The 14,053-nt window shown below is 46.9% G+C and overlaps 1 protein-coding gene across 3 annotated transcripts in view; it reads right to left on the bottom strand.

The window, feature by feature from the left end:
• NKAIN4 (sodium/potassium transporting ATPase interacting 4) overlaps positions 1–14,053 on the bottom strand; it is a 52,048-nt gene that overhangs the window by 21,682 nt on the left and 16,313 nt on the right. For 2 of the 3 annotated variants that reach the window (XM_055814437.1, XM_055814436.1), the window contains exons 2-3: positions 4,617–4,754; positions 4,035–4,115 (exon numbers count right to left, since the gene is read on the bottom strand). In XM_055814437.1, the coding sequence (XP_055670412.1) occupies positions 4,035–4,115; positions 4,617–4,754 (219 nt within the window). Of the gene's footprint in view, positions 1–4,034; positions 4,116–4,270; positions 4,417–4,616; positions 4,755–14,053 lie in introns of those variants that run through there. The other variant, XM_027790253.2, reaches the window with a different exon arrangement.

Below are 14,053 nucleotides of genomic sequence, written 5' to 3'. Positions count from 1 at the left end.
AACATGTTATTTCAAGCACAGCCTAGAAACTTCAGAGATAGCTCCCAACAATTCTCCTAACCAAATGGCCAGATGGACAAGAAAAGAGGGAGATGGAACAGGAACAGACCAGAGGAGGATGAAGAGCAATCTGGAAGTTCGGTTGTGAGCCCCACCACAGAGCAGTGGTACAACATTTTCAGAGGCTGCATTTCCTCCAGATGCTGCAAGTGTGCTCGGAAGTATGAACAGAGTAAGTTAGCGCTGCAGTGCTGCCAAAAGCCACTCAGAAACACATCACCATTTCACTGCCATGCTGAAAAGCAACCCTTCAAATCCAGATTGCTGTATCTCTTGCCTGCTCATTGCCAAAGCGCTTGCAGGAAAGCTGGCACAGGCTACATCTTAGGGAGGCCCTTGCAGCAACAAGGGAAGTGCTTGCTTAGACACTTAGGCTGATCCATTTGTGTCTGGGCACCTAAGGAAGTTCTGCTGTGCCATATTTCACACTTTTATTCCTACTAGGAAAAGATTGCAAGATAAAAGAAAAAACACCTGTCAGAATAGAAAGATAGAAATCAGGTCAGTTTAGCTCTTCCAAGAAGTAGAGACTAGATTCACAGAGCAGGAAGGAACATTATCCTTTTCAATAAAAATAACTCAGGGTAGTTACAATAATAAGTTACATATTACAATAATAAGTAGTTTAACTACCCTGAGCAGGGCTAACCAGAGCAGCTATTCTCAGGGTTTCCATGGCCAGGGGAGAGGAAGCACAGCTGGAGGAACCTGGAGGATAAAGCAGCACTTCGGGAAATGCTTTGAAAGACAGGAGGAAAGAGAGGGTGAGAAGTGATGGGCAGACAACCCAAGAGAGGAAAGAGGCAGTGGAGAAGTGATTGCTTGGTAAAGGAAAGCAAACAGCTAGCCCCCAAACTGCAGGTCAACAACCACACACCTACCAGCCTATATAAACTGCCGTCAGTAGAATAACGGAGATATAGTCTCTTAACCCCTTTGCCCAGTTGTTTATTGACTGACATGGGACCTTACCTCAACAACCCCACGGCCTTGGTGCCCCTGGTTTCTGTTTATTAGATCAGTCAGGCACCCAAAGCAAGGGGGGGCACAAGAATAAGGGTCCCTGCTCACCTCAGCCCTGTAATGCTCAGCACTTTTTTGCTCGCATCCTATACTCCCTCACCACTGTGCAATCAGATCTAGGCACCAGAGCACAAAGAATTATTTGCAGTAAGCGCACATAACTTTTTCCTCATTTTTTTTTTTCAGTTCTCCAGGCTCTTCCTAAACTTGTTACAGCAGAAACACTTGAATCCTTTCTCACCCCACCTGAATTATCACCAGTCTCGGTTGCACTGGGCTGTCGTTACCAGCCACCAAGTTAAACTCCATTCTTTCTAGATCACTGCTCTTTCTGCATTTTGTCATTATAAATTATCTAGCTGCTGACAAAGACCTCCCTGGCAGGCTGCCCTTGTCAGGAATATGGAGGGGTAAGCGCAGGGCTGGCAGGAATGGTACTCCCCACAGGCTCACCAGGAATCACAAAGGAAACAGCAGGTGAAGACCTTCCTCAGAGCTACCAACATCTCAGGGACTTGCACAGGAGCAGAGCCCTGTCCAAAACACTCCCCAGCATATTCGTGCTTAGTCCAGCAGTTAATGACTTGGTGTTTACCTGACCAGCTCCATCAGCCTCATGCCACCAAAGCTCTTCCTCTAATACAATCTACCTGCTTCCTGCCAGGCTAATTACAAGCTTGGACTTTGACTTCTTATTAGGAGCTAAGGGACAGCTTCCTCCCAAAGCCCCCTGGTGCACAGAGGTACCCACCCTGCTGCTGCTGCACTGCTGCCATGAACACCCTGGCTGAGACTGCCCTGCCCTTGTCCCCTCCAAGGGCTTGCCCAGCACTTGCTTATCCAAGGCCAGGTGTCCTTCTAGGGTCTGATCCTGACCCTGAGATCAAGAAGACTCAGCAGATGTCAGCTGGCTTTGGGTCAGGTTTCTAGAGATGCAGCAGGAGAGCGATGCTACTGAGTCCAGCCTGCAAAGCAGCACACTGTCCTACGGAAACCTTAACTCCTATTTCAAATGTATCTTTTGTTCTCGTGTGGAAGTGAGGTTTTGTTTTGTCATTACAGAGACCCAAATAACCTCAGTTAAAGGGGACAAGGAGGAAAGAAAGCAGCATCATGAGTTTCTTACAAGATAGCCTTAAGTGAAAGTAACTCATTAAGAACAGAGGCAAGGCTGAAGCATTTTACTGCCAAAACAGCACAAATACTCTGTTGTTTTTGCCGGTTACCACCAAACTAACAGCATGAATTTCTTATTGCAGCTCTAGAGGAAAAGTTGACTGAGTGGATAACTTCTTACTGCAGCCCAATTCTATAAAAAAAAAAATAATCAATGACCCCAATCACAAGTGTCATCCCATAGGCTAAATAAAGGTTCTCTGTGGCTGGCTTTGCTAAAGTGAGCCCCAGCACAGGGCAAGGTTATGAAATGGAGCTCCTCTGAAGCAGGGAAAGTTTGCCACATTGTTTGAATTGCAGAACAGCAACCCAACGGCAGGTTGGGATTAGTAAACACAAGTAATCAGCTGGCTGGAAGCAAACACTGGCTGTCACAGAAGCCCCCAGAGCAGTTTATCAAACCAATATTTCCTCTGCAGAAGGGAATATTTAAGTAGTTACATAAAATTCTTTTTTAATTGGTCATAACCAACACCAAGATCATCTCAGGCTGAGCTTTTAGACCATGAGTAATCATTGGTTTGGGCAAGAACTTTCTCAAACTTTCTGTGGATAGTTGAGAGGGGAAATGGAGATTGAGGAATTAGGAAGTTACATTTTCTTATCTGCAAAGGATTTATGCTGTCACTCATGACTTGCTGTAGGCCTGAAAAAACCCCATAGTGCAGTTCCAATTATGACTGCAACTTAAGATGTATGACCTGGGAATTCAGGCCAGATGTAGAGTTCTCCAAAATGAACCTGTATCCTATAATTGCTCTGAGTCTGCTAAGCTACAGCAACACTTAGTAATACATTGCTTAAAGCTCAGGCTTAATTTAGGGCCTGTCTCTCATTTTTATTGTTTCTGACTCACCCCTCATTAAGCAGGCGGCAATACTTAGCTTATCTAGGCTTCAAAGGGCTTCACACCTTAACTCACAACACCCCTGGCCAACAGCCATGAATAACTACCACTGTATTTAAAAAGGAAGAATTAAGACAGGGAAGCCACATCACCCCTGAGGTTGCATCCAGAGGGGATGCACTAGCCTCCCCAGCATCCCTCTGGTTTTTTTCTCTGTTCAGGAGAGAAAAGCCTCTCTCAAAAGCTGCAACGGGAAGTATTTCATCTGGTGTGGCAACAACCAGATACCTGTCCCTGCTGCCAAAGGGCACTAGGTCTTCAGCAGGACTGGGAGGCAAAATGTCCAGAGCTGATCAGGTGCAGAGTTACAGCAAAGCCCATGGTCCAGGTCAGCCCAGCCAGACTGGGCTCCTGCTGCAGCTCTTCCTTGGGACAGGCTGGCAGAGAGCACACTCAAGGCTGCACAAGGCCCTTTCCCTCCAAGTCACACCCCTTCTTCCCAAGGTGCCATCAGATCATAAGAGGATCAAGCATCTGTAATATAATCAGCTCATAGCCTTCCCCAGCCCCCTCTGCATCACGGCCGGGAATTAGCCCTCGCACCCATCTCCCCTCAGGACAGCTCTGCTGCCAGCCTTGCTCTCACCTTTAAAAAGCAAATACACACTGCGAGGGAAGGGCTTACTCCAGCCACCACCTGCACTGACCAGCAAAGGGCTCCAGAAATCACCACCAGCTTCTCATTTCTACCATACAACAAGCCGCAGTCCCCCAGCCCCTAGGAAGGCAGCCTGCTCCATAAGCAAGAGGGCAGGACCCGCTCCCAGGCAGCCTCCACCACCCACCCTGACCCCCCTTCCTTCTCACAGCCAGGCTCCATCCCCTTTGATACAAAGCCTGAGCACCCACCTATAAAGCTCATACCCACCTTTGAGAGCCCTCCCACTTCTAAGTAAAAGCAGATGATGAAGATGTTCCAGGTGACCCAAACTGCAGTCCAGATGGCATACTAGAAGGGAATAGGAGGGAGAGAAGCCATAAACATTAGGAAGTCACTAGAATTAGTTTATATATATGTGATCCAGCTGGGGGCAGTTAAATGCCCTGAGTCAGCACTGCAATCCCTTTCCTCTGTTTGTTTCCCATGTGCACATGATTTCTTACTTTATTAGAGACACAGGGGCAGAAGTCTGGAGGGAGTGGAAGAGCTTCTGTCATGCATTTGTCCAGGATCTAGCTCTCCCTCTCTGTTGTGCCGTGTCTCAGTGTTACCTTGGTACCAGTAATAATTATCTGAAATCTTCCAAGTTTGGCGTAAGTATGGTGAAAGTGCAGCACGCTGAACAATGTGTTCCTAAACACAGCCAGGCACCTCCTGCTAAAACTGTTTGCAGTGCTCGTGCCTGATTTCCCAAGGGCTTTACTCCGTTCCTCATCACGTGCCATATCCCACCGGAGCAAAGGCTGCGAAAGGCTTTGAATGGCTCTGAATGAAACGGCTCTTACTTACCACCACTATGTAGCGAGGTCGATATTGAATAGTGCCAAACAGGCCAAGGATAACGATGATGATGTGGAGGAAGTTGGCTAGGATGGGGGCCCACTGGTATCCCAGGAAATCGAACACTTGCCTCTCTAATGCAGCAAGCTGGAAGGGAGAAGGAAAAGGAGAGTTATAGCTCCTGGACTTGTGACACTTATTCTCAAGGTTTTGGCATGGTCCCTGGGCAAATCACTGCAGCAGCTGAAGATGTTACTCCATTCCCAAAGCAATTTACTGCCTATGAACCAGGTCAGTAGGACAAAACATGTCTACATGTCCCCCCTTCCACCCTGTATTCATTTCATTTCCTCCAATGGCTAAGCTAACAGACCAGTGAGCTCCAGTGCCTGTGGAGGCAATTCCTCTGTTCTGTGCACTTTGCAATGGGGAGGTGGCCCAGGCAGAGGTGAGCAGTGGGATGGTAACATCTTAAATGGCTGCAGCAGGACTTTCAAGAGCTCATTTGTCAGAGCCTTCAGCATCACTTCATCATTTGTGACACCTCTCATGTTTCTGCTCTCCAGTACACATCCATCAAAGTATCAGAGAGGAGGAAATGCTCTCCTCCACCTTCGCCCCACAAAAAATGCTGCCAGCCAGTAAAGAAATTCTGCAAACATCAGTTTTCCAGGAGGACAGTCTGTGCTCCTCTCCAGCACTAATAACATGTTCAAGGCTAGTACTATGTTCTAGAAATAAAACTCCATTACTGTTGAAGTGCTGGGTCTGATTTTTAAATCATATTTGCATAAAGATGTGCTTTTCCTCTGTAGCCATCGTCTGGGTATCAGGCAACAACTGGTGACCTGGATCTGAACTGCTGTGCTACGCATGCAGCTGAAAGAGCACAATAAATGTGCAATTGCGTGCTAGCCTTTACGTCCTCCCAGCCTTTAGATGCTATGTCTGTAGGAGAAACAGTGAGTGGAGGGGTCAAAGCCATTCCTGCAGGGTTTTCCCCAGTGCCCAGCCTTACGCAGAGAGATCTTTGTCTTCGCTAACACAGTGCAGCCAGCCTCCCGCCACTGACCAGCAGCTTTGCTAGTGCTAAGGCACAGCTGGAGATTTCCCCATCAGGTTAAGATTTTAAAGTGGTTTAATTATCATAATAGTACACTGGGATTGCATTATGACATTTCATATTTATTTTCACCTAAATAAATCATTACAATTTACCATCAATAGCCAATATTAATCTAAGTACTATTTAAGACATTAACCATGGGTTATCCTAGTCCGCTGTGTATAATCAGCCATGTGACATCTTTTCCTGGCTTGGCTTTTAAATGGCAGCTGGGGACCAAGCACTGGAGCTTCTGTAATGACATAAAGCGTTGCAGGATGTGAGTGGTTGCAGGTCCCAGTCAAGCTGTAAGATCACAGAGGCCACATCTATGAAATGACCATTATTCCTCCTCCTCCCTGGGTCAGCGGGGAAATAACCTTCACATCTCTCTTGGGCTAGAAAGGTATTGCAATTCTTGACATTACCTTGGAAGTGCAACAGAAATCTGTATTTCAAAGAATTCTATAGCAGCCCTGGTTAAGGGAGATCAATCAGGGTGATGGTAAGCAGCTTTCCCTCTCTGACATCTCTCTTCATGGGCAAAGGAGGGGCAGAGAGAGTGGGGAGGGAATGGAGGTAGTCACCAAATCTCTCTCTTCTGCAAAAGTCTTCCCTTTGAAGCCACACACACTGCCATGTTCTGATCCATTTGAACCACCTGGAAGGTGCTGTGGGATGTGCTGTGCGGCCACGCTCCGGGCTGGAACAGGGCCAGTGCTGCTCGTTTCCCATCCAGCCTGCTCTTCCCCCGAGCACAGCCGAGTTTCTGTATCTCATCAGAAACAGCAGTAATAGGTTAAACACATAATCTTTTAGGAGGGGATTAACGAACATACCTTAATGATATTTGGAAATTTTGAAACCTGACTGGCTGGCAGTGGGTCACTTGACTGTGACCGCTTCATCCAATCAGGCATTTAATTGGCTTTGTGCGTTACATTAACGCGGGAGTATGTGCCGCAAGAGCCAGCGCCGTGGTGCAGTAATTAGCCAAGGGGACACAATGGGAGTGTGTTCTGCGGAGATAATGCCCTGCTCGGCTTCGCCTCTTGCCTTCAGGCCCTGGAAAGGGGGATAAAGACAGATCCCATGCCTGATGCCATGAGCTATCCCACTCCGGAATCAGGGCATCCATGTCTGGAAAAGTGTTTTCTCCTCACAAATGAACATTCACCATTAGGGCTGTATAAAAAGGGAAAAGTTTGTCCTTCCACAGCTTTGTGATGTTTCCTGACTTGTTTGGACCAGAGAAGACCTTGGTCTGTGAAGTGAGAGGTACCCAACTGTCCTGGAGATGGACCTGCCAACCTGCACCGACTTCAGAAGGGACACAGCTCCTAGAGAGGTCTCCAGTCTCCGGCCACACTGTATTTTTCCCCATCATCCCAGAAGTTAGCTTCATGTCATATTTCCCTCTTACTTAGTGTAACTGCTCTTGTCTCTAGGTTGTTTCTGTCCTTATTTATGTCCCTTTTCCACTTCCTCTGCATTTTTAAAATGTTTTTGTGTCCTGGGGAGCTGCAGGCGTGACTCAGCTGGTACGGAGATCGGCTGTGCCTGTGTGCTGGGTCAGCTAAGGAGAGCTGGGTCTGTGTGCCTTTGTGTGATGTGCAAGCTCAGGCAAGCTGTTTCCTCTTTTATAAAAATAAAAACAATTTTCTGTAAGATGCGTGTTGATGACAAGCACAAATGCTACTGATGAAACTCTTAAGACTGTATTACTGACACACAGGTAGCGAGTCTGTGCTGCAATCCAGCTGTCAGACATGCAGCCTGAAGTTACCCTGGGCTTGCCCCTGTTTCCCCAGGAACCTAGCATAATTACGGAAATATTTGCTGAAAGCAAATAGATAAACAACCATTTCACTCATTACACTGTGTGCAAAGCTTACCCATTGAACGCTGCTGAGATTTGCAGGTAAACAGGGCTGATGTTTGTGCTAAGCTGGCCTTGATTTGGGGTTGCAGATGTGCAGAATGCTGGGCAGCCTGCAGTCCTGGGTCCTTCAGTTTGGCTTAGAAATGGCAAGGTCAGCGTTTGCCCCTGCCTACGGGTACAGATATGTCTGCAGCCTTGTGCTGAACCTCTCCTGGACCCTCTTGTTGAGCAGGGGAAATGCCATCTTTCTCTGCTGCTGCCAAGTTTCTACAGAGTAATATCCTGGCTGTAGCGGTTTTTATGATGATTCACACTATTCCATTGAGAAAGCCTATTATATTCTAGAGAGATTGGTTGTAAAGAGAAATTTCACAGATTGTGGCACAGGTTTCAACCCATTCAAAGCTGACAGGGCCTTTCCATCAGGGAGGACAAATTTTTCTTCTTTATGACTATTCTTATTAAAACTAGGATTCCTTCTGCTCCTTTTTCTTCTCTAGCTCATAGAACATTTTTACCTTTCATTTTTAAAATTAAATGATTTGTTGCGGTACTAAAATCAGAGTAGTTGTGGCAGACTTCTCTCTCCGCATTTCTGCTGATCTGAGTGAAACTGGAATAACAAATAACTGTGCGAAGCAGTTGTTAGCCAGGCAAACAAAACAAGCCAAAGCTCTCTGTTGGGCCATCGTTCATTTATACAGCCAGGACAGATAAGAAAGGCAAAGAAGATGTTCTGCAGTTTACAGAGTCCTATCGCATAGCTCACACACAGTGAGCAAAGAAAGGCTTTGTAAGCCAGCAGGACAGGACATGCTCAAGGTCTTTACACCGTTAAAACTTTGCCAGAGAGGGAAGCTCTACCTGAGCTGCAGGGGAGCGTTGCCTGATGGACCCCGTTGCAGAATAGGAAAATGTTCTTAGAAAACATCTCAAAATGCAAAACAGTTTCTTGCTGGGGGGTTCAAACTATTCCAGCTGCATTTCCAATGGCTCTGGCAAGACAGTGTCACTGGCAGATGTCGATGCCAGCAGGACACACTGAGCTGATTCAACATGGGCTGGGGGGTGCTTGTTTGAATCCTGGTCCCTTAAATCTTTTCTATCCCCTCATCTTTGTCTTCTGTTGCTCCTGTCATGCTGATAAGCTGGAAAGTTCAACCTGTTCCCCTTGTGCCTCCAAACTGCTAAGGAAGAAAGGATTCTGGTGAACAAGTCAGTTAGTTACCTGTAATTCTTTAACTCCCTGTCCTTTATTTCCCACTATTAAGACCATGTTATCAGCTAGATTTGCTTTTCTTAGTTTATTAAGCTTTTAAAGCCTTTAATCTTATTTGGTTTGGATCTGTGTCTTTCACTGCATTTCTGAAATCAGTTGGGACACAAAATAACAAATTACTTTCAAGATGTTGACATGACTCGTACAGATGCAGGAAAGATGCTTGGAAAGCCCAGTAATAGGTACAGACGTGCCAAGAGGATGTCCTGCCTATACACACACATGTCCATCTGTGCCTGTTCCTGCAAGTAAACCTGCTTTCACACTTTCCAAGTTCATCTTCAATAAGAGATTTCTTTTAAAAATTAAATATTAGAAATAAATTTACAAGCACTCAATAAAAGGAACAAATGGGAAAAGCTGATCCTACTGCTATGGGCCAGCCAGGACTTAAGGGAGATACTCCTGCAAAAAAAGAAGAAAAAACGTTCTACCCAGAAACCTAGACAATTTTCCACTTGGATTATAATAAAGCAACTTGGAAAATCTTTTGCTGCTCCTTTTCTTTCACCGCTGTAAGGACACAGCCTCACAATCTGCTCTGACTCTTGCAGTGCCCTTGTTCCGTGGCGTACACAGCCACCTTGAACCCCTGTGTGCATATCTATAGCTTCCACACGGACAAAAATTGCAACTTAAACCCCTGTATTTACTTTCTCTCTAGCCTGAACTGAGAAAGAGCCTCAGCTGCAGCCTCGGTCACCGCCGTGCTCCCGTGATGTTCAGGGCTGCCTGGCTGATTCCCGACGCCTTGATTCAGCATTTGATTTCCTGCCAACTGGCTTTGCTTTTTAAGAAGATGCTCTTTGTTTGTCTACTGTGCAAACACCATCGGAGCAGCCAAGACTTTCACTGAAAAAGGTCACGGGTCTTTTCTTGCGGAAAAACTTGCATTGATTTCCTGAGGTATTTTGTTCATGCAATGGTTGATGTCAGGGCAAAGTCACAGCGCTGCTATCCCTATGAGTCATCCTATAAGGAAGAAAATTTAAGTCCAGCTAGCTGAAACAGCAGGAAGAAATTAAAAAGTCTCAAATGTAGCATTTAAAAAATATATCTATTTAGGTTTTGAATACACGTATTTTTATATAACAGTTTGAGTTTATTTTGTTTTTTTTTTATAAAACAGTTTGAGTTTGGCAATATTAAACATCAGTCTGCTTTGTTTATTATTATTATTGTATTGGTATTATTGGTATTATTATGATATATTATATTATTATACATAGTCTTTCTATGCAATTGCTTTGTGCTTGTAAATGGTGAAACAGTGCTAGATCTAAAGAATCCTAAACACAAGCTGCAGTTTGGTGAAACTATCAGCAGTGAGCAGAAAATTCCTGTCGTGCCAGTGCCTATTCAAGGTGGAGAAGATTTTGCGGGTAGAAAAATTATTAAACAAAAAGTCTGCTTTTACCACAGTGGCTGCTTTTCTAAATAAATATTAATGGTTGCAGTAGGTGTTTAATTAAGTTTCTCTGACAAAGCAGTTCACTGAGCCGCTGCTTCACATCCCCCTAACCAAGGGGCTCGTTCTGCTAGGTGCCGCGTCCTTGTCTCTTCTAAAGTCAGCATCTCACGTGCTAACACCCACCGCATTCATGCAATCTCATTTTTCTTCAGTAAGTGTTGTCAAGGAAACCTTCCTTGGGGCCTTGTGATCCACAGCTCCTTTCCCAGCATCCCTCGCCGGACCACAGAGGTCAAGAGACTAATTGCACAGGAGGTCTCTGTTTGTCACTTTGTCTCTCAGGCATCTTTGGTCACTCTGGCCACTGGAAACAATAAGGCCCATTCTCTGCTCGTTTTGGTCTGTTTTCCCCCCAGAAGCTGCTGAAACCCCTTCTATTCACAGAGACATTACAAAGGCCTCCAACGGCAGACCTTATATCTTTAAATCATTTATGTTTCAGAAGCAAACTCTGGTCACTACGATGGCCTGGAAGACCAATGCCTGCCCAAGGGCCCCACGAGGCAGCTGGGAAGTCCCCATCGCTGGTGTGAGCCCCACACCAGGTCAGTACCCTGCAGCTGGGGCTGGCTGTCACACTCCAGCAAACACAGCTTTCAGGCTGCACCCTGCCATAGCCGAGCATCAGGGCTTCTTCCGCGCCAGTACCATCCTGTGCAGAGCCTGGGCAGGCTTAACCCCTCGGTGTGGTTCAGCACAACTTCCCTCCTGAAGCCCAGAGCATCCCGCTGTTAAACAGCCCAGCACCGAGTCCTCCCCTCCTCGTTTTTTCCTGACCTGGCACCTTTGTGCTCTGGACTCTTCCCTCCCAGTGTCATTTTGTGTGTTGGCAATGACACTCTCAAGAGTGCTGCCACTTTGACCTTGATCCCTACACTTTCTTCTGCTGATGCCTTTCAGAAACATCCTAGCTGCAAAGATATGTCATTATTTGGTCTCACACATCTGGGTGCTGCTTAGTATTCTAGGAAAGACACAACCCTTGCTAAACATTAGGGATGAGACTGGCACCGGCGCAGTGCAGAAGCCTGTTTGTGTCTGGAGTTGAGGCTGAGGTTTCCCGGTACATCCCGTATAGCCACCAGCCTGGCTTAGCTGAAGACACGGGCTATGCACAAGCATTCATGCACACAAACCTCTTAAACCTTTTTACTCCAAGTGCTGTGTTGGGCCACATAGTGGTGAAAACAGCAGAGATGTGTGAAGGCAGAGAGAAAGCGTTGGGGTGTAAGGCAGTAGCTGGCAGTAGTTTTTCTAGCAAGACTCCGTAGCCCATGGTCCCTACAAAAGGGCACATCCCCAGCTGCAGCACAAGCGTGACAGCCCCTCTCCTGCTCCACAACCCTCTAAACAGGGTGCCCAGCAGTACACTTAATTAGCTGGCTCTTGCACATAATGTTGGAGAGAAGAGGTTGCCCAGCACTGACTTTCTGAATGGTGTTCAGAATACAGCTCCCAGGAGCAATGTTCCAGTAAAACAATTGCCCTGTATTGCCTAAACTTCTCCCACATCAGGGTCAGTTGCGTGCTGGTGAGGCTTGTGCTCCGTACACCCCACACAGCCTCTGGGCCGTTTGGTTTTCCTGGACCACGTCTCGCCTTGGGGCTCAGACCTCGGGGACGCAGACAAGTGTCTGTGCAGCAGCATCAGATACCCAGGCTGCTCTGTTCCCTTCGTTCCTGCTTGTGTCCCCTGACAGCCTCTAAGTACTGCATGCTGCTGTGATTGCTGATAGCTGAGATTAGCAATCAGGCTAAATTAATAAGCACGTGCCTTTGTGATCCAGGCAAAAAAGCACTCTGACAAGAATGACAAACTTGTTTTATTTGTAACCGACGTCAACACTCAAACCTACATTTCCCAAACATAATTAAATTAATCTGTTGTGCCCACAATGCTTCCCCCCCCCCGCCCCCATTATTCTTCTCCCTCAGTCTCATAGCTCAGCTTTGGCTCTCCAGATTTGTAACAGAGAGAGGGGGCACTGGAACAAAGGGGACATGACTGGATTTGCAACAGACATAAAAAATGATGAGTTTATTCAACAAGTGCCTGATGTTTTTGTCAGCCAGATGCTCCATAAGGCACAGCCTTATTCCAGGCTCAGGCTCCACACCTGTCGCAGCCCCGGCTTTCCCTCGCCTGTTGGAGGACTGGCCATCCTGGCTCAGCCCCCCTTGTACTGGTGAACATGGACAAACGTCCTTGCTGCTCCCCACAAACAGCGTCCTGGCATGACAGACAGCTTTAGCACTGGGGCGGATGGACCTTCTCCCACCAGTAGCACAAATTTCCCTGTTGAGTGAAGTGTATCAAAGACGTGCCGTTAACTCACCAGCCATTTCCCTCGGGAGTTCTGCTACCGTTTATGAAGCCATCTAAACACTATAAAGGCTGCGAGGCAGAGCAGTGCTGGAGATCAGCAGGAATTTAATTTTCTCATAGAGAGATTTATTTCCTACCAATGGGGCATTATATTCTGTGACCCCTGCCTCTGCTCAGCCAGGAAGGCGATCCGAAGTTTGTGCTTGTTCACATGACAGGGATGCAGGGGAAAAGTGAAAATGTTTAAAAACTGGCCAAGGGGTTGTTTGGTATAGGGAATATACCTTATTCCCTCTGGACCTGCTATCTTAAGCTTGTTTGCTTAGCTAAAAGAGCTGGAGAGAGCAAACATATGGGCAGGACGTGCACAGAAGGTACAAGGCTGTCCTGAAGGACTGTTTGGGCCAGGACTGCCCAGCCTGTCTTCTAATGGTGCAGCTCTCCAGAGTCTCCTGGATGTGGGAGCAGCAGTTTGGGAACAGCTCGGACATTCCCATCAACTCTCAAGCGCACTAGAAAGACTTAAAATCATTCAGGTTAGACCAAAACTCACAGGGTGTATAAAGCCCGTGAGATACCAGCTGGACTCACCCAGCTTAGACAAAATTATGGCTATCTTTGCTATTTTATAGGCACTTACTGCAAACTGCAATCTTATTTTGCCTCTGGTTACCCCAAAGATGAATTATGACCTTAAATTTACTACTGGCAGTTTCCCAAAGGCGGAAGAAACTCTTGCTTCAGGCCAAAAAGCCAAGCTGAGTTTTTCCTCTGTCCTGTCCACACACAGCCTGAGAAAGACTCCCTGCATCCGAGTGACACTGAAACCATCCCCGGCCTTTAGCTTTTTGAACAAAAGTGTTCACATTTGGTGTCCCCTGCAAGTCTAATTCATGGCTGGTACCTGCAGCACTTTCTCTTCACGAAGGGTCAGCGGTGGCCTGAGCTACAAAAATGCCTCTCTGAAGGGGAAACACTGGCAGAAAGCCACCTGAGCTGTTTTTCTTGTCCAGGGGAAGACGAAGATGAGAGTTTCTTGGTGTCCATGTAGCACAGCCAGCAAAGCCTCACTTTCTGCACAGGTCTGTGCGTCAGAGCAGTCCTCAGCTCAGCAGGATGCTCCCCAGGGCACATGGACAAATGTCTCTGTGTTGCTGGTCTTTTGTGGACCCCCCCCAGTGCCTCACTAGATAAAGCCCCCTGCTCTCCCCTCTGCTTGACAGTCCCTCTGCCTCTGCTCAGCACCTTCCACCTGCCCCATCCTGCTCTGGCCCAGCGGCAGCTCTCCCCCAGCTCCTTCCTGCACATTGCACTGGGAGCTCTAGCAGCTGATCCCCTTAATTAGGTCACAAATAGATCACGTGTAAAACGCTTGCACTAGCC

The sequence above is a fragment of the Falco peregrinus genome, chromosome 9, assembly GCF_023634155.1.
Source record: "Falco peregrinus isolate bFalPer1 chromosome 9, bFalPer1.pri, whole genome shotgun sequence".
In the NCBI taxonomy this organism is placed as follows: Eukaryota; Metazoa; Chordata; class Aves; order Falconiformes; family Falconidae; genus Falco; species Falco peregrinus.
This window is presented reverse-complemented; position numbering and strand designations above follow the sequence as displayed.